This window comes from Prosopis cineraria, unplaced genomic scaffold (assembly GCF_029017545.1).
Source record: "Prosopis cineraria cultivar Desert tree isolate PC_DT_omini unplaced genomic scaffold, ASM2901754v1 PC3, whole genome shotgun sequence".
NCBI lineage: Eukaryota > Viridiplantae > Streptophyta > Magnoliopsida > Fabales > Fabaceae > Prosopis > Prosopis cineraria.
In genome coordinates this window covers 39,137,843-39,159,243 of record NW_026555334.1, presented here as the reverse complement: position 1 = coordinate 39,159,243, position 21,401 = coordinate 39,137,843, and the positions used below count along the sequence as shown (strand labels likewise).

General features: G+C 33.2%; 3 protein-coding genes across 5 annotated transcripts; 1 reads left to right on the top strand and 2 right to left on the bottom strand.

The window, feature by feature from the left end:
* Positions 1-2,444: 2,444 nt before the first annotated feature.
* Positions 2,445-2,909, bottom strand: LOC129305598 (VQ motif-containing protein 17-like). Its single transcript, XM_054945587.1, has one exon. It carries the CDS (start codon positions 2,907-2,909, stop codon positions 2,445-2,447), a length of 465 nt encoding a protein of 154 aa, XP_054801562.1.
* A 3,366-nt stretch (positions 2,910-6,275) lies between these two features.
* Positions 6,276-7,158, top strand: LOC129307406 (18 kDa seed maturation protein). Its single transcript, XM_054948349.1, has 2 exons — positions 6,276-6,436; positions 6,576-7,158. The coding sequence occupies exons 1-2, from the start codon at positions 6,329-6,331 to the stop codon at positions 6,969-6,971; spliced, it is 504 nt and encodes a 167-aa protein (XP_054804324.1). The 5' UTR covers positions 6,276-6,328; the 3' UTR covers positions 6,972-7,158.
* A 7,118-nt stretch (positions 7,159-14,276) lies between these two features.
* LOC129305106 (zinc finger CCCH domain-containing protein 14-like) lies at positions 14,277-20,475 on the bottom strand. Of its 3 annotated transcripts, none has more exons than XM_054945034.1 (5): positions 20,419-20,475; positions 17,563-17,638; positions 17,374-17,429; positions 16,523-16,583; positions 14,277-15,197 (listed from the first exon to the last, which is right to left on the bottom strand). In XM_054945034.1, exons 4-5 carry the CDS (start codon positions 16,579-16,581, stop codon positions 14,450-14,452), a joined length of 807 nt encoding a protein of 268 aa, XP_054801009.1. In that variant the 5' UTR covers positions 16,582-16,583; positions 17,374-17,429; positions 17,563-17,638; positions 20,419-20,475; the 3' UTR covers positions 14,277-14,449. The 3 variants fall into 3 exon arrangements, with proteins under 3 accessions (XP_054801009.1, XP_054801008.1, XP_054801007.1); XM_054945033.1 differs by lacking the exon at positions 20,419-20,475 and adding an exon at positions 19,201-19,239; XM_054945032.1 differs by lacking the exon at positions 20,419-20,475 and adding an exon at positions 18,149-18,203.
* Positions 20,476-21,401: the final 926 nt, after the last annotated feature.

Sequence of the window (21,401 nt, the reverse complement as noted above, 5' to 3'; positions counted from 1 at the left end):
TTGACATATTAATTATATTTCTTCATTCTTAATTGAGTTAAGGTGCATTTTTTCTTAGTATCTGATAAACATTTAGTGTCCTAAATTATTTATCGTGGTAATTTCACCTTTACCTTAATGTTGATAATTAAAACTATTGACTAGAACTTTGCTAGATTTAGAAATATGTTATATTTTAGTTACTTTAGAAGCAAAATTGCCTAGACGCAAATGGTTTAGGACATTAGGTGCTCCTTTGAGAGCATTTCAAAAACAAAAATGTATCTTAATTTGAATCCACCTAACTTAACATATGGCATTTTTTGTCATACTTAATTAATTCTCAGTTAGTATTTTTAACGATCAACATTAAGATATTTAATATTAGGAACAAATATGTTACATTTTAATTATTTACAATGAAATTACTATAAAGATAGCATAGGGAATTAGGTACTCTCAATGAATGGTTCAAAAACAAAAATGCACCTTAACCCTTCTTAATTTAACCAAATTGGCTTCTTTTCTAACACAAGACATGAAGTGTCCAGTGAAAGTGGCAATTTGGAAGTCCAGGATATGAAAATTTTGTTTGGGCTAAATATGAAACGTCGCTTAAATATATCATAGAATTAGTTAGGTTGAGTAATTGAAGCGTTAGGCCTAATATAAATAAAAGGGGTTGGCCCTAAGGCTCAATAAAGGACACATTAAGTAAACATGCCGAAATCTTGTCAGCTGCAAATATTAGACTGCTGGCACGAAGACACGATCTTAAGTAATGTTGAAATCTACACCCAAATATTTTGATGAAATAGGCTAGTTATCAAAATGAAGAGAACGTGCCATAAGTTTCGTAAGATCCCTGATTCTTTAACAGAACATGTTAAGTTTCAAGAAAAAGGCTTCCACTATTTTGACACTATAAATAGAAGGAAAAAATATAGAAGAGACTGGTAAACACTCTGTCAAAGGCTCGCAAATTTTACATTCGTTAGCTCTTTTTAGTTTTTAGTTTTTAGTATGTAATATTTTTACATTTTAATAAAAATCATACACTTTTTCCACTAAAGTCTTGTATTTTTTTACATTCAAGTGAACTGTGGTAAAGGAGCTCGGGATCTTTTTATTATCTGTTGAGACTCAGCATCTCAGACACGCTTGATATTTATCGTTCAGCCACAAACACATTTGATATGCTGAATTTGCTTAATCGCAATAAACACATTGATATAGTTATGTAAGGTTCATCAAACCAATAGATCGATTTGCGGATAGAGTGAACCATTTTAATTTTACTTCACCCTCCGGAAGTCAAAATAATTATGTTAGTCTTCCCCCTGAAAAAAATTAAACATGCGGGTTTTCTGATACATGCTCTAGCGTTTAGATTAACTACTAAAGTTTGGGATGATAATTCCTATCAATCCAGAGACTCGCATTGAGTTTTCTCCGACCCCATTTTCAAAAACTCTGGTTTACATGCGGGATTTCGTCTTTAATTGGTGTATATAGGTGTACCATGCATATATATATCAAAGACTAGACGTTGTTGGATACGGTTTGGGGAATATCAATGAAAAATTGGGCTTGATGTTCCCTTTGATAACACCACAACCACAGCTATTGTTCAGTACAGAGGGAATTATAACTCATCTTCCTCTCCCTCGTTACCCTATCTTCCCTGCTATGATTCTAAAATAAACCAGATGGATTAAGATTAATTTTAAGGGTCTTTGAAGAATCAGTTTTGAGCTTTTGCACATATATAGAGGCCACTCGGAAAGCCCTTTTACACGCGCATTCTCTTTAACTTGCAAAGCAATACACGCAGAACATAAAAATGCAGCGAGTAAGAACATCTGCACCAAGCTAATTATAAAAGAAAGCACCCGGCCAGTCTAACATCTTGTTATTTTAAAAAAAAAAAAAATTATCTGCGGACGAGTGAGAGGTTTAGTGCCAAATCTTGTGGATGTCAGCATTTTACGACGGAATACAGTTAGCAGGTGAAGATGGCCTCTCATTATGAAACAGACGAACGCAACATATAAATTAATGGAATGAAATTCGCTATCAATGCTAACTTCCCCAGCAAGTAGGTCTTCCGCAACTCTGAGAGGGTCCCATAGCCAAAAAAACAAAAAAAAAAAAGCACGACGAAGTGAAAGCAAGCTGAATTCATACTTAACACACGTATGGTCCCTTAAGCATACCGGTGACAACAATATTTTCCCATGCGAATGCAACAGTATATTAGAGAACAATCGAGAATGATTCATATATATAAATATATATAGTCCAGCTCCGTACATCATTAAGAAACCAATAGAAGTGAAACCTCCAGGTTGAAGAGAAATAATTAACGAAAAATAGGGGGAATGTATTATATTATTATATTAAATCATACTGATATATATATATATATATATATACTGACCTATATAATTTAATATATATATGAATTAAAGTTGAAGTTGTTCATACCCATGAATGTGAGTATCATCCAAAGGAAAGGGAATCTGAGCAAACTCTGAAACGAGGCATTCCAAATCTGAAAACCCACCCAAGTAGCCACCGGAGGTTTCAGCCCTGCAAAGTCCAACTTGTTCTTGTTCCTTCATGACCAGTCTCTCCCCTGACTGATAATCGTCCGGCTTGCTTCTCGTTTTGGGCTTGTCGGAGGAGAGCCCAACATTCGATCTTGTTGTATCTTGATGTCTCGGTGCTATTGTTGGCATCTTATTGTCGCAGTGTTTTTCAGCAGATGGCTTCCCAGTTAACCTCTGCACAAGTTCTCGGAAGTTCCCAACATCGGTCTTGATGACCTCCGGTGCAAATATGTGAATTATGCGTATCTTGGGCTTCGTCTTCGCTATCGCCTGTGAATTTTTGTTGATGGATAGGGAAGGCCTGTTTGACATGGCCATGCAAGAATTCTGTCCCGGTTTGATCTCAGTGAGAAGAGTGAGACAGACACAGAATGAGCTAGGGGAAGACGGCCAAAGAATCAAGGGTTTGAGAGGTTTGTGCAATTGTTAGAATTATAAAGGGGGGGAAATCCATACACATTTATGATGTTGGGAATTGAGAAAAAAGAATGAGAAGCTGTATGTCTGTTGGGAGCAAGGATTAGATGAATCCCTGTCTGACGTCAAATACAAGAGAGACTGCATCAAGTAATTAATAATGGGAACACTATATGGTCCCCAATCTCCCACTTTTGCTTTTAAAAGAAATGGTACCAAACACATTTTTATATTGACAGAGTGTAAATATCTTAAGAGGCACACACATTATTATATGTTCATCTTGCCATATATTGAAGTAAAAACATTGGAACGATATCTGTTCACCTTAGTTTGGTGCGTGGGATTCTGTTCTCTGGATAACTGGAAACAGTATTTGAGGACATTTGAGGTCATTATTACACACATTGTAATTACATGTCGAGAAAAGAAAAAAAGAATCATCAGAAGCGTACGTGCATGAGAGACCTGTGTAGAAGAAACTGGAAATTAAAGGGACATTAATGTAGAAGTGAGAAGAGAGCTAAAATAAGGTGTTGAGGAACGTGGGAGAGGATAATGATCATGAGAAGAAATGCGCGAAGTTGGAATTAAGAATAAACTGCAAACATGTCAAGGCATTGCAAAAAACGACAGCCATACGCAATCACCATTTCACAAACAGTAACTTTCCCACCATCGCTAACCGCATGCCTCTCTCGTTCTGTTGAGAATAAAATCGTACTTTCTCTTCCAAATTTAAACTAACCCAAGCCACCCAATCAATTCTCATTATCCAAATAATTAAATTGGTAAAGCTGTATGATTATATCAAAGAAATTATAACATGGTTGAGTGTTAATGTATAGTGCAATTAATATTAAGGGATCAGCATCTGTCGTTGTGATTATAAGCACTGATGATCTGAGGCCTTCAGGCATCAAGAAAAGTTAGATCATCCCTTTGTTCTTGTCATTCTGAGTTTTGAAGGTTAGTGTGAGTAAAAATGGAATTAATTAAGCACCGAACATTCTGATCCAGGGTAGCATCTCTTTCCCTCGCTAAAAGGCTGGAGTACAATATATTTAATAAAGAAAATTAATTTGACACTCGAACCCATCAATTCAATGAAAGCCATGCATGGCTCAAAAAAATTAAAATAAAAACAAGTATAAAATAATGGACCGTGGACATTGAATTTCTGATTTCCTTAGAGTGTACCATGCTTAATAGGGAGTATGATATAAACATCCTAAAAGGATAAATTAATTTAAATTAAATTTTAAATGTTAAATATGATAAAAAGATCCTAAAAAATTAATTAATTTAAATTAAATTCTCAGTGTTAAATTTTAAAAATTTTCAATTTAATTTTTTAATTTGCCAATTATATATTGATGAATTTATAATTTATTTTTTAAATTTTAACATGATTAAAGAATTAAAAAAACTTTATTTTCCCTATTAAAATTTAAAATACAAGTTATAAATTCATTTAAAATACAAGTTATAAATTCATCATAATAAAGTTACAAAATTAAAAAATTGAGTTATGAATTTCTAAAATTTAACACTCTAAATCTTAAATTAATTAATTATTTTGAAATGTCTCAGTCATTCTTTTTATTTAATAAGCATTAAAATGAAGAAATTTTGGTGGCAAGAGAAAGGAGGAATCTGGAAAGACACCTGTCTTGTCAGCGAACAGCAGAGATATATGCCAAAATTAATCACAAGTTAGTCTAATCTCTTCGAACGGAGCTGGCAAAAGAACCTTTAATTTGGAGAAAAAAAAAATCCCATATATGGTATCCCAGTTACATCATTGAAGAATCCGCTTGGAATAATTTGCCGATATTGCCTTTCACGTAGCATCAGAGCGGCATAAATGTCAAATAACGTCGTGGGGACGCGTCTGTCGCTACTCGTTACTGCCTAATTGAGTAAGGCATGGTTTTGGCTGTATATTAATATTGTGTCCTTATCTTGTAATTGTAACGTGTAAGCAGCACGGGGATTTCTTGGCTACTGATCTGAATGAGAAATTTATGCGCCACGTGTACCGTTCTTGTGTCCTCATCAATCCCTTTGGCCTTCTTTTGTTTCCCACAGGGAAAAAAGTTAATGGTCATGATTTTGTATTAGAGCTATTGGCGATAAGTTAAATGCACCCATTCAAAGAGTGAAGGGATAAATGAAGGCAGAGAGAGAAGAGGGGTGGGGGGTTAATCCACGTGGCAGACGTGAGTAGGACCGTAGGAGGGTTCCCTGAGGAGAGGAGGGAACCCACTCATTTCACTTCACATGGGCAACGTGATCCCAACCTACGTACATATGGATCTTCTCTGGATTCACTTCCAAGTTCCAACCATACTCGTAATTCCTAATTGCATGAATAAACTGATCGATGTTATCGGTTCTTCATTATAAGATGCAGTTAAGGATTTTGGGTTGATCCTAATTATATGGTCATATTGTCCTGTGTCTTCTACATTAAATTTTTCTCTTTTATAATATCCTTGTTTATTTGGACATTTTTATCTTCGCATATTAAAAAGTGTGGTTGCTTTTGAAAAATTATTGCAATTTTTTTTTTACATATACTAGCCACGAATAACAAGACGTCATATATAAAAATAAAATAAAATAAAATAAAGAAATGGATAGGGAGGAAGAGCACAAAGCATATGCTTTCATGTGGGAGTGGATTCTATGCAACCATTTTTACCAAGTCTTTCCCACTTTTACTTTATATATTCACATCATTACTCTTCACTTACCACTGCCCATTTCTAACTGCTCTCCCAGATGTTCTTCTGCCTCGTCAACTTCTTTCTTTTATTCTTCTTTCCGAAATTAATTAAGTTCCTCGTTTTTTTCAATCCTCTATTGTTTGTTGCGTTTTCCCGTACAATTACCCTCAACTTTTTAATTGAGGAAAAAATACTTCACAAAATCTCCATATCAAGAAATATGATTATCCAAGGCTTCCTTCGATCTTCTTCTCTAATTTAAGTTGCGCGTTGAAAGCGAGCACCAGATAAGAGCGAGGGGAGAGGGATAGAGAGAGAGAAACGCGTAGCGATTGGTGGCAGTATAGTAACGAAACGAACTGCACCAAACTCCCATGTAATCCTATACAGTGGCTTCCCGACAGACACCTGGCACTATCGTGTCCGATGGTTGACCCCATGGCCTTCAGGAACATGCCACGCGTACTCTTTCGGTACACGTGGCCCTCAGAATTTGAGGCCCCTAAATGTATACAAATGTGGCCATCATATTTATCCCAGCACAAAACCAAGGGCAGGGTTGAAAAATCATACAAGTGAGAAATCAAAATGCAGAAAGCGAAGCAAGCAGCGGAGTCTATGAAGGAAAAGGCCGCCAACATTGGCGCCTCTGCCAAGTCTGGCATGGAGAAGACCAAGGCCACCGTGCAGGAAAAGGTAAGCAACATGCCGCCCACACCGTGAACACATCCATAGTATATTCAACAAAATGCACAAAATTACTCCGATATTCTTAATGCCGAGGTTACCGAGATTTGTTGATCTGCCTGATCGACGTGGTTGAAACTTTTAACAGAAGGACAGGATGACGGCACACGATCCGACGGAGAAGGAGATGGCAACGGAGAGGAAAGAGGAGAGGATGCGTCAGGCAGAGCTGGATAAGCGGGAGGCGCGTGGGCATAACGTGGCGTCCAAACAGGCAGCTACGGTAGCACCGGGAGGCCACGGCGGCAACTATACCACAGGGACAGGGACCGGGGCAGGGACGACGGCCACGGGGGCATATGGACACCCAATGGCAGGCCAACAGATGTCGGCGATGCCGGGACACGGGACGGGACAACCAACGGGAGGACATGTGGTGGAAGACGTTGATGAGGTTCGAAGCCACAATACCAATACCCAATATGGAGGGAACAACAATGCACCTGGCTATGGTACTACTAGGTCTGGGGGTAGTTACAGCTAGACGACAACATGTGCAACGTATAATTATGCAAAACTGGTTTAGCTCGTTGTGGCCAGGTTTCACATTTGGATGGGAATGTATCTGTGTAGTCTCCCATATGTCCACCAGGATGTTGGTGAGACCTTCACTTTTGTTTCTTTCTTTCTTTCTTTTGTTTTTTGTTTTTGTTTTTTTTTTGGGGGGGGGGGGGCTGTGTGTGTTGTAACTATGTACTCTCCTGGTCTCTTTACTTTCTACGAATACAAGTGTCTGGTTGTGAAATAATGACGCTAAATTCACCGTTGTGTACTTTACCTAACTTGATGAGTTTACCCTTAACGTAAACCCGCGAAGGCAGATTTCTTTCTTTGTTTTTTTAGTAGGAACACCTGTGTTTATTTGGATATTTTTTGAAAATATATTTAAATTCAATTAGAAATCCTTAAACACTCATTATATATATTAAAATTAATTATGAATTTAATTTTTTTTAAAAAAATTAAACATTAAAATCAATTATGAAATTTTAATTATTTTTTAAAAATATCCAAACACCTCTTATTATGTTAAAATCAACTATGAATTAAAATCAATTATGAATTAAAAATATGATTTGTAAAATAAATTTATTTATTTTTGGATAAGTTTTTAAAAAATATAATAGAAAAATTGAATCACCTCTTATTATTTTAAAATCAATTATGAATTAAAAAATATGATTTGTGAAATAAATTTATTTGATTTTTGGATAAGTTTTTTAAAAATATAATAGAAAAATTGAATTGAAAAGTAGGTAATAATAAGTTATGAGATAATCATGATTTTAGGTTCATAATTGATTTTAGCATGTATGAGCTGTTTGAATATTTTTAAAAAAATTATGATTTTGGGTTCATAATTGATTTTGGCATATATAATAGGTATTTAGATTTTTTAAAAAACATAATTTTGAATTCATAATTAATTTTAACATATAATATGGATGTTTGGTTATATTTTCACAACATGGAGCATGATTTTACTTTATTTTCAATTTTGCTTTTTAATTCTAATTAAAGACAATCTTATTAATCAATTTTACAAATCAATTATATATCACATAATATAATTAATCATAATCAATTATACACAACTAATTGGCATATATAATAGGTATTTGAATTTTTTAAAAAAACATAATTTTAAATTCATAATTAATTTTAACATGTAATATTGATGTTTGGTTATATTTTCACTACATAGAGCATGATTTTACTTTATTTTCAATTTTGCTTTTTAATTCTAATTAAAGACAATCTTATTAATCAATTTTACAAATCAATTATATATTATATAATATAATTAATCATGATCAATTATACACAACTAAAATTTAAATTCACCCCTACTCACAAACAGCATACTATACTTCTAACTAACCCCTATCTTACTTAATTCACACCTATTTTTGAGTTCATAGGATGGAATTCAACACCTTATTTCAAAGTAGAAGATTCACGTTATTCAATCAAATGGTTCTTGCCCAAATACATATTTTTTTTTAGTATAGATATCTTGTATTTTTTTTTTGCAACCACTAGAGCTAGAATGGGCTTAGCCCTTTTAAACTCATTTAACACAAGGGTTAAGCTTCAATTTAATACCCTCTAATGACAAATCAAGCTTAAATGGGATGACCAACAGGTGCTTGGTCTTAGTAGTTCAGGACTTGGACAGTTTAACCCGGTGTCGTGCTCAAATCGTACCTTTCTCAATGAGGGAAGGTCAATAGATGTGAGAAAATGGGAGTCGTTATCAAAATTTTTAAAAAACTTAAAAAACTATATAATGAAAAAGAATAGTCTACGAAAAGGGTTCAGGAATTGATTATATGTAGAGAAGGTGTTAGGTACCTCACGACACCCATTTATAAGAATGGTTATCCTAAGTTGATTGTGTAAAATCAATTGACTTTTTAATAATATCTTAATTACTCTTTATTTCACATGGAAAATAAAGATTAAAAAATGAAAATAAATTATTTATTTATATGAGAGGACTTGACCTAGGATCAAAGTCGGCCTATGTACCATGTGATGGGGATCAAAGTTCATGTAGTTTGAAATATTATTATTTATTTTTTTAAATTTTGTTAATTAATTTCCTCATGAAAGAGTGTATTTATTTCTTAAATAAAAATTTGTTATAATGAAGTGCCTTTGGGTTAAAGAAAATAACCAATATTGAAAGTTGCAGTGATTTAATATCACTTACAATTCGTTGGTCAACGCTCTAAGTACATATAGTATCACTCATGACAAACCTTAAAGAAATTTTTAAAGTGAATTTTTTATATAATAATTTAATAATGGAATTTTTATACAAAAATTTGACACCTGTGATGACTTAATGTCATTCACGGTATCTCATTTGATATTTTTAAGAATACATAGTGACTTAGTATCACTTATGACAAATCCTAAAAAAATGCCAATAATTTTTTTATTATTTTTTTACCTACAATGGCTTAGTGTCATTCATCATATCTCATTCAAAAATTTTAAGTATTTATAGTGATTTAATATCACACATGTTATAGCCTAAAAATATGTCAATGAGTTTTATTATTTTTAAAATAATGCACACAGAAAATTTTCTTGAAAAGTGTGGTGGTTTAGTATACCCATGGTGATAGTGTGCCTATTGCTCAAGAAATTAATAATGTCACATATTTTTTCGAACAAATAATAATGTCATATTTTGTGATGGAAGAAAGTTATTTTTGAATAATCATTTTTTAAATAACACAGCGCAATAAAAGGGAAACTAGGAAGTGAAAAACACCCTCATCATGTTAACCTAAATGATGTAATCATATCCCCATCTTCTACCAAAAAAAAAATGATGTATTCATATTAAAACCACCATGTTCTCTCTCTCTCTCTCTTGATGAAATAAAACCACCATGTTCTTCCAACAGATGAACGCACAAATGCTTCTCACTTTACACGCAAAATAAATAAAAAACCAAGATGGTTACCAAAAGGGATAAAGAAAAAGAAAATAAAAGAAATATTACCAATCATCTCAAGAGTGGAGCATAATAGGCAAACCCAAAAATATAAAATAACTAAAATCAAAGTATATAGTGATATACACTACTGTGTCAAGCCACCTTCAGGTCTACAAAGAAAGTATTGTAAAAAAAAAAAGAAAATAAATAAACAATAGCTTCCAGACCTTGGATCTAGACAAAGAAGTCAAATGCCTCTAAAGTACCTTCATGAGTTTGCAACTTTACTCGAGACTAAGAGTAGAATATGGTAGCCTAGAATTCTCTCATGCTTTTCTCTTCTTTTAACCTAGGTTTTCTTCCCCCAATTTTCCTTTGCCCTCTCCTTTTATAAACCCAACTAGAATTTTTCTCCCATCAATAACTTAATCAATTATAATCATATCAAATTATTAATAATTTTAATTTGACTTTTGCCTTAATTATTTCATAATGAAATTATAGCATTTAATTTGATAAGACCATGATTGTGGAGATTTGGGGGCCATAAAAAAAGATTTTTGTTAACTTATGAAGATATTATTTTATTTGTTAAATTTTTCTATAAAATCATATTTTTTTTTTTATTTATTCAATTTACTCAATTTTATTGGGATTTTTTATTTATTTTTAATTTACATCTAAAAGCTTGGACAAAATATGGTATTCACACCTGATGTTTCGTATTCGAGTTTCAAGGTATGCAGCAGGGCATTGAGCTTGCAAAGCATGCCTCGCTAGTGGTACCCGCGAAACCCCCTTAAAGAGGGCCTCACTTGAGCAGAGATTCGAATATTCGGTAGGTAATAAACCCAACATACTCAAACACTTCAGGATACTAGGTGCGAAAGCCAAAAAAAAAATAAACAAGATGGCTCTAATGAGCTCAAAAGTAAGCTGACTAGCCTTAGCCGGTTTTTATTATTATTATTTTTTAAATTGAGTCCACTCCATGTCTCCTCCTCAGTCCTCACTACAAACCAATGTTTTGAAACCCGGACCGGACATCGAATTGAAAAGAACAATGGGTCTTGATTTTTATGGTCTAAACGGTTAGACCGGCGGTCGAACTGGTGACATAAAAATTAAATAAAAATAAAATTTATATGCGTAATTATATAAATAAAACATTAATTTGTCAATGGTGCTTGGGATCTCGACCCCAAAAGCTAGATGCTTGGATCGTTGGAGCTAAAGGTAGAGGCATGTCAATACAAGCTTATAATCTCAAAGGAAGATGTTGGAGCTGGAGGCATGCCATCATGTCATGACTCACAAGCGTTCGATCTCAATACTAGAGGTTGGATTTTTAGAGTTGGAGGCAGATGTTGGAGGAGAAGTTAGAGATTGAGTTTGGGCTATGAAGAAGAGATTAGAGATTAGAGATTAGAGAAGAGAAGAAAAGAGAGAATTAGTAATTAGAGAAGAGAAATTGTGAATCTAAATAACTCAGTCTAGATTTCTTTTCTATTTTTTTGGCTTTGAACCGGGTTGACTTGGGTTCGATTTTCGGGTCAAAGCCGGTTCTCTCAAAACCAGGCTGTTCAATTTAGGTCAATTCGGGTCAAATGTTAAATTGATTCAATTGATTGAATCGGACCATTTTGTTCAGCGGGTGACGATCGGACTGGTCGGACTGCCCGGTCCAATTCGGTTTTCACAACATTGCTGCAAACGTGATGCTTTCTCTCGCTTTCAATTCAACTTGACAGCTGTAATAAGCTCAATAGAAAAAGAGCTTCGAGTACTTAAATACTTAGTGGCAGGACTACAGGAGATAATGGAGGGCACGGTGAATTTTCCCAGCTCACCTATACCTTTAGTCTTGGTACTTCACAAGTCACAGCTCGTTCAATTAATCAATTTTTTATTCACTAATTAAGTTTGTTGCTGCTGTTATTTTGGTTCTGCTCATTAATGAAGGAGGAGGACTTGAGGAATAGTCAGTGAACAGAAGGGGAGCGAAATTACAGAAGTAGAGGAAGGCAGGTGTGTTTGCGTCAACGTGGGGATGGTTAGCGAAGAACATAATGACGATTGTGATAATAAAAGAAGTGGGGATTGTTGTTGCTATTATTAGGTGTATGTTAATATTATTAGTAGGAAATTGGATGTGCGATATTGGATTAATTTGATATGATGCTTGATCTTTGATGGCAGTAGAATGTGCTGCTCACGCTCACAAAAGAATAAGGCCATGAAGGCAACCAATATCTGTAGCAATGAACTTTTTTTTTTTTCCTTATTTACCTTTAGATGAATTTGATAAATGATTTTGCACTTTAACTTGTGATTTGATTTATGAATTTTATTATCTTAATTATCATATTTTATTGGATATTCATTTAAAGAAAATAAAAAGAAAACAACTAGTCAAAGTTTCAAGAGGCATTGGATTTTTTTAGGCCCGATCCTTTTAGGCCTCGGTCATCAAGGGTTGAATTAGCTTGTTTTCTTAGAGTTATCACCTACCCACTATTCCTTTCATTAAAAAGTGTAAAGACATTTTTAACTAAATTTTACTCCCAATAAAATAGTTATTTATTCTCAAATTAGCTTTATCTTTTTATATTTATCTCTATTTAATAAGGTATTTCATTCTAAAATAAATATAAAGTAATTTATTCAATATGAATACTTTTAAAAAAAATTAATGATTATACTTTAAAAGACTAAAAATGCTTTTTATTTTTTAACATTCAACCCCTTAAAAAATATTTTATATTTTTAAATAAAAAAAGTATGTGTCGACAGTATATTGGGTGGATGATGCTAGATACACTGCAATTGATGTCCTAGAAGTGGGAGAGAAAATGACAGTTTCTCCAGCTTAACCAAGGAGGGGAAAAAAATGAGAGAGAAAAAAAATTGAGAGAAAAATAATACATGAAAATAGAACTCATATGTTTTTACCTCTAACTTTTCTATTCAAATATAGAGAGATTTTGAAAGGAAATTTAATTTTTAAATTTATCCATGATTTTCATTTTAACTTTTCTTCCACTTTAGAATTTATATTATTATATATTTAATAATTTAAGAAATAAAATTTAAAATTGGATGAAATAATTTTTTTTGCTAGCATTGGATAAAATATTTTATAATTATATTTGTATTCAATCAGAAGTATATAATAAAAATTATATAAATAATATGTTAAAATATTAATTTTATTATATATAAATATTTTTCTATAAATAATATGATTATTAATGTCCATATGAAATTAACATTTTTTTTTCTTCTTCCTGTTTTTTCTTGCTTAGCCTTACATGCTGAGAGAAAATTATATCCATCTACTTTCTCTCTTTTTATCTTTCTATTCTTCCTATTTTTTCTTATGAGCCAAGCACAGCATAAATGAAAATTATAAAATTCTCAATATTTTACACTAACAGCTAGGTATATGTCACCTGCATTGCACATTTATTGAACTGGAACTGGGAAGTTCTTCGAGCGAACCATCGCATACCAATATTGTATATAAATAAACTAATATTTATCACTCATAAACTATACAGTATGGGTTTTTGAACTTTGATATTGTATATAGATGGTCTAATCATCTTAGAAGTATATGAAAAACGAAATTTATTTTTGCCTCATTCCTCATATTGAATTTTACAAGTAAAATTCGAACCTGATTTTTTTATTAAAAAAAATAGGTGAATCAAGTTTAAGGGTCATCCAAGTCAGACAAGGCTTCTCTCCTATTGCTTCTTTCATGTCCTCTGCTGATTCTCTATGATATATTCGGCTCTCATTTAGTAATTTGACCAAAACACTGGCAAATTGAATCCGTGCGTTACTAAATGGGCGAAAAGTATGCTGCATTAAAAAATGCCATTGATTCAATTGAACTGATTAACTTTTTATTAAAAAAAATATAATTTTAATCCCTACACTTTACTTATATTTTATTATAAATTCATACACTTTTTTTTCAATGCTCTAAGTCCTTACAGTGTCATTTTATGGTAGTCTAAACTCTTAAACGACCAAAATAAACAAAACATAAAAAATACCAAAAATAAAAATGTAGGAATTTAAAATTTCAAAAAAACAACTTATAACAAAATACAAACAAAATACAAAAACTAAAAATTATATTCCCCTTTTAATATATAAAGTTGGTTTTGAACATGCAATTTTATTTTATTTTCATCAATTTTACTTGGGTAAGAAGTCTTGAACTGGGAAGTTCTTCGAGCGAACCATCGCATACTAATATTAGATTCGGCTTGGGCCATCAAACACAATAATAGACTAATAAAACAAATATCAAGAGAACATGCTTCTAAAACGAAGATAATGGAAAATTTGGCAATTAGAAAGGCCGACAAGAAGTCAGGAGAAAAACCCTAATAGAGGAGATTCAGTCAGTACCACTAATTGGCAATGCACAACAATGACAGGATCGCTGCCTAGTACAAGGCCGAAAACAAATCGTATCCAATCACGGTGAAATTCATACTCCTGCTTTACGTAATTCGGCAGCCCCATGCGCAAAGTGACATCTTTCCCCAAAGGTGCAAGATCCTTTAGCAAAATTCTCGCACAGCTTCGTCTTGTAGTTACTTCCATGTGAACCTGGTGCTCCGGAAACGCCATGAGTTTTAGGTGGCGCCGATATTGATAATGTCACCAGCAACTCTTTTACCATGTTGCTCGCATTCTTAATTTGCTCAAAACTACCTTCAAGTTCGATGTTCCTTAAATTTGGATCTGACTCATGATCCCGAATTGTAAGTTTGGCTCCTGTTTGGCGGCAGATCTGCTTCGAGTTCACACCACCCTTTCCTATGATAGCTCCGGCCAATGAAGCTTCAACACTGATCTTAGCAGTGGCATTGGCACCAAAACTACCAACAGGACCTGGAGGAGGCTCCATCCGAGAAGCTGAGCGGCTGGAAATAGGTCCCATAGTACGATGATCATCCACTGATGTAGCAATAGGCTTACCAAGTTCCCATTCACCATGGGCAAAGTGACACTTGTCACCAAACTTACAGCCCTCAGCAGTATTGTATTTATTGCATATGCGGGTTTTAACAGTGGGTGGTGCGGTCCCATTGGGGATAGGTGGAGGGACAGCAAAATTTCTAGACGCCGGAGGCACAGCTGGTGTCAAATTCATCATCTGGGCAACAGCGTTATAACCACCTGGAACATAGTGCAAGAAGTGGCAGCTCTCACCAAACGGGCAGCCAGCAGTGCTGCAGTACACAGCACAATATAATCAGATCACACCAAAATACTGATTAATTGCGTAAGAATCTGGGTCCCCCTTTTTCACTCTTTTGAGGTTAAGATGGACTTGGTATTAATAAACTATCCACAGTTCCACCTTTCTCAACTCATCATGCAAGAATATAAATTTATAATGACGGTTACTTAATTACCAAGACCTAGCAAGCAATGGAATGAAACTTCAGATCAGCAACTGACTAATTCACTATTTATTCAATCATCCAATAAAAACATATGAATTTTGCTCGGAAGGAAGAAGTAAAAGCAACAGTTCCTCGACTATAAAAAGAAAAGGGAACAAGAGGAGCAGTGACACTTAGCCAAACGTGTCTAAGAAGAGATGAGTAAAGTGACGCAGATGCATCAAACCCCACTTTACAAGTCATTACAATAAAACCAGTGGATGCTCCAGAAACAGTCAGCGAAGGAAGCAACCAAGGTTCCTTTGAGAGAGATTTAAGGTCGCATTTCTAACTTGAAAGTGAAACCCAAAATATTTTGAGAGGCCTGAACTAATACTATTCTGAGCCCTCAAAATTAGAAGGCACCAGTTGCCAATAATAATAAGAACAGCACTATGCAGGCAGTTAAATTTGTAGAAACATTAGCAGATCAAGAAGTCACCCTCCCACCATGAGCAAAAGAACCGAATCCGAAGTTAACAAAGAAAATCAGAAATTTCATAAGAAAGATTCCAGACAATGAGCAACAACTTGATAAAATTCACAATTGGTTATTCTATGAACGTTTCACTCAGTCCCAGTGTGAACTTTGTCGGAGGGACAGCGCGCGCGCGCACAAGAAGTGTAAAACCATGATCGCATGAATTCACATCATGCCTAACCCAACAAAGTTTACATTAGTTCATTAGTCTCTTACCAATTGAAAGGTGAGTTCATAAGCTTAGGAATGCACTAAAAGCAGAAAAATTGCCATTACATATCCTCTAATTGAACAGGAATCGCCATGTCAAAAATTAATGGCACAATCAGAGAGAAAATGAACTAATTATCTTTGGTATTATGGTCTTAATGCCGACTACCCTCTGCACGTCTTATCTTTGTGGTACTCCATAAGTGAACCACTAATCTGTTAAAACAATTAGAACAAAGAACGGCATGTAATCTACACGTATAAAAAGCTTTAAATACCCTGTTAATGTTCAGAATTACTTGATCTAGTTTTGTAGTGCTTGAAGAATTAATTCTTGCAAGAACTTATTACATTATTTAGAATTTAGCTAGAAAATATGCAGTTCAATATATTTATCCAGACAGGAATAGATTAGAACCTGAAAAACTTGGTACATGGCTTCGATTTGCTTCCTACACCAGATGATAAGGAGTCCATTTCTGTTGCAAAACATTAATTACCTTTTCTCAGTTGACATTCGGTGGCTTATTGATAAAACACACTCTACGCCGAAATGTTAACACTTTAAAAATACTTTGAATTTTATTTGAAACAAAAAGACATTCATGAAAATCATATAATTAATTATTGTCAACTGATTAGTGAAGGCAATAGTGTCATCAAACAGCGATCGCTATCATGGTTGCTAATAAAAAAAAATTTCCTATCAAGCAGGGAAGATAGGTATTTGATATTTCAGAGGCCCTAATTACGATAAGAGGCATTTATTTCGTGTCAGGGTAATTGTAGCCACAATCCCCACCATACCAGCGAACCTTACAAATTGAAAGAGCAGGAAACCCAAAAAAAAAAAGGCACTGAAAAAATTAGTGAAATTATTAGTGAACATACCTCCAAAGAATGAGGCATCTCTTGTGCACAAAGAAAAAAGAAACGGGAAGCAGACAAATCTTCAGATTTTAATGATTTTTAAACAAAAAGACACCAAATTAAGGTGATGAACTGGAAAATAACTTCAATTACATCATTTAAGGTAGGGAAAGCATCCCAGAAACAAGAAAAAAGACGTGCACAACACTGTCACAAGTCAACCATAAAAGCTAACTAGTCCCGACAACAATAAAAGAAAGGCCACGAAAAGAATAAGCAGAAAACAAAATGCTTTTAAAAACATAACACGCGACAGGACACGTCGGAACACAAAGAAACCTTCAACGCTTGAAAAAAATAAAAATGCGAGTGGAAGAGTAAGCAAGCTAAATCACAAACCTTGCTTGGACTTCTTGGAAGCGCCGTTAACATTGGCTCCAGCTTCAACCCTCCCTCTTTTGCGGGCATCCATATATGCAAGAAGTAGGTCAAGATCGGAATGAGAGGACGGCCTCAATACGAAAGAGAAAATTGAAGACGCAATCCAGAAAAGAAAAAACTTAAATTACAGAGAGATCTAGTTAACACCTGGGGAGCACAGCCCAAACCCTAGAAGAGGGTTTTGGAGACACAGCTGGAGAGGTTTCGAGAGAGGGCGGTAAAGCTGCAGAAAAGATATATATAGTAATAATAAGACAATGGTGTTTATTACAGACACAACGAATAAAAATTGAGGTTTTTTTTTTTTTTTGCCACAAAAGATAGGGTTTCAAAGCAATTTAAGTTGGATTCCGCGGGAGAAAAAGAAAGAACACAATTCGCCTTCTCGGACAGTTCCCACAGTCTCTCTCACGTGCTCCAACAGCGGACGCGAGAGCGTTGTAGACCAGTAAATCTAGAATGTCATGTCCCCAATGGTGGTGATACGTGTCAACTTTGGATAGTCACAATAATGAGCACTGTGCACTTATAAACTTATGATTGTTCAAAATTTATTTGGACAGTCTAATTTTATAGTTTATATATACATATATATTTATATATGTATATATTAAATGATTTTATTTTTTTAAAAATTTTGACAGTTAAAAAATCATTTTAATTTTAGATCTCACACTTATTAAAATAATAAAATTTAAAAACATAATAATAGAATCAAATTTGGACCACTTACATTTAATTTTGATGGTCAAGAATTGAGATGAGCATGGCATGGAGTGTGAAAGTATGTAACTGAATTTCTATTAGGAGAATTATAGTTAAGTCCTACATAAAGAAATTAATTATTGCAAGGTCAATTGACAATTGAATTAAACTACATTAATAATTGATTATGTTGTCAAATACAGTTTAATTCAGTTGTCAATTAATCTTACAATAATTAATTTCTTTATGTAGGACTTCAATGTAATTGTCCCATTTCTATTTCTCACTTCTTTGTGCCATTTAATAAGAACCAATCTTGACTACCCATGTGTTGCACAGAGAGCATTAACTATTTAGATATTAATAATATTCAATGTGCATACTTTATTTAAATTTATATAATTAATTTTCTTACATTTTCATAAAACTTTAAAATATAATGGACTAGTCACACCAATTATTTGATAAAACTAATATGAAAATAGTGGATGTAATCTCAAATCAAAAAAACTGTGGAAGTAATTAAGACATTGTTAATATTATTTTTTCTAACATGTTTTAAAGCTTATAATATAATTAGTGAGTTCATTTTTCATAATATATTTTTAATACAATGCCACCTTCCTTTTCAAATAAAAAAAATATACAAGAGTGACATTGTTTAATAAAGATTGATCAGGCAATATATTTATGTCAAAGGGATGTCATCATGATATTCTATACTTATTATCAAACTTTTCAATAAAAACTTCTACTATTTTCTTAACATTTATTCCTCAGGTGATGTCCTAAAAAAAGACTTAAATAGTAGTTAAATACTTTTTCTATTTAAAGATATAAGATATTTTTTAAAGGATTGAATTTTTAAAAATATAAAAAAATTTAGTATTTTAAGATATAATCATTGCATTTTTTTTTTAAAAGTGTCCTTATTAAAAAGTAATCAATATAAAAAATAAGGTCAGTTAAAAAGTAGGTAATTATTTTATTAAAAATTGAGATTTAATTAAAAATATTTTATATTTTTAAATGGAGGAAGTATCTTATTTTAAAATCAATTAAAGCCTACATGCAAACTACCTACTAATGCTGACGGCTTCCTCTCCTCGAACATTAACACTGTTCCATAAAGTAAGCAATGAAAAGTAACACTTCATTAGCAGTCTCATCTTATGCATTCTCTTACCTATCAAAATATGCTTTATAAGAATAGTATAATTGCCTCTTCTAACACCTCATAAATAAATTATTGTCATATTATACACCCTTTATATAATCTAATTGATAATCATGACATACATAGTTAGTTCAAACTTTATTGAGCAATTAGTTGAGCCATTCATCTAAAGTTGTCAATTTTACTAAACATCCATTTTCATGACTGTCATAGCAATACAATTTATGACGGTTTACTATCCTAAGCAAATTTTTTATTTAGATTTTTTAATTGTTTTTGTAAGTATCAATAATTAAAAATACATTGAACTACTTTTTCCCGTTTAAAGCCGCTCAATTTGAGACATCATAATGCTCTCAAGCAGTTTTCCTTATCTCTGATATTGGCACTATTTCATGATAAAAAACTATTGGCTTGCGTCTATTAAGTCTTATCTTTTATCCATATATAAACTTCTCAGCTTTGTTCCCAAATAAATTTTTTATTTTTATTATTATTATTATTATACTACTACTACATATCTATTTATAAGATAACATTATTCCTTCTGACAGTACATTGTAGCAAACAATTAGGCTTGTTAAGTAAACTTGATTAAACTAAATATAATCTAACAGTTATTGAACTACTATTGTAGCTATAAACAATAACCTGCCTTTTCAAGAAAGAGTGCCCCATCAAGTTGCTATCCAATATTAAATGCAAAGACTAAAATAAGAAAATATGCCAACGTGATTCCTCCATAGCTACCATTTCTAAAGAAAGTGAAACCTATTCAACTGAAATTATCTGTCAGAGAGCCATCAAGATGACAAACTAAAGATATGTTGCCCAAGACCCTATGCAAAGCTACCACAGGCTGCGAACTGTGCGCAGAGAACTCTATCATTGTGATGCAATGAAATGAAGCTTCGTATGCTTTAGACTACAGATATTAAGTGTTATACCAAAACCCACATACCCTGCACAAAAACAATAAAAGGACTACTTGATAGCAAAAGCACAAAATCAGAATCCAAACCTTGAACATCTTATATAAAAAGCAGACCCAAATTCCCTGCATAAACTTCCCGTTTAAAGGATTACATCCTTAAATCTCTGAATTTAAAGACATCATTTACCAACTATTGGAACCTTCAGAGGAGCGTAGCTATCCCAGAACAAAAAATATCCCCAGTGTCCTCATTTGAAGTTATGGAAAGCCTCTCTCAATCCTTTCAGTTTCAAATAAACCTGAAATCTACCAAGAACATTAATTTAATTTTAAACAACTAATTTATGTAAATATATGTGTGCGTTTTCAAACTTTCCCATCAACTCCAATGCAACCAAAAAACTCTCAAGATTAGACCCAAAAAAGATATAGAAGTCGCATCAAACTGAAACATAAACAAAATACCTTTACACGAAAGAACAAAATTTATCGACGAATAATTACAAGAAAAAAAATTCAGGTTGGACAGAGATGATTTAATATTTCACTTCAAGGCTATCCCAGTTTTGCAAATCCACAAATACTATATACCTACAGAATGCCTTAGCAGATATAAAAGGGTAAAGATTATTTGACAGATGCACATAATAATTCTGTCCAAGGATCCCAAATCCATGCAAAACAAAGAGCACAATTTCCATTAGCTCCAAACACTGACATCTAAAGTATTAGAAAAATTATTAAAATCTGAAATGATGTACACTTGCCTTGAAGGCTGTGAAAGATGGGAAGATTGGAGCTGCAAGGTCGGGATTCAAAAAGCTATAGGAAAGAATCCAGCGATTCGAGATTTATACACAAATGGAAAATAGGATGAAAAAAGTTGAAGCCAATTCAAGTGTAAGAATCATTTCCAATAAATGCTACATGTCAGGTTTTTGACTAAAAAGAGAATGCTACATGTCAAATGATAAAAAAACACATATGATAGATCAAATAAAAACTTTATGGTTATTTCCAGTTGAGGAGTTAAAATTAAAATTCTTTCAATGAAGGTGCAAAAGTCAGAACTCAATAAATATATTTATGAATAAAATACAAGCATTCAATTGCATGCATCGTGTGAGAAAAAAATGGAGAAACATGGAGGTAGAGTACAATACATTATTT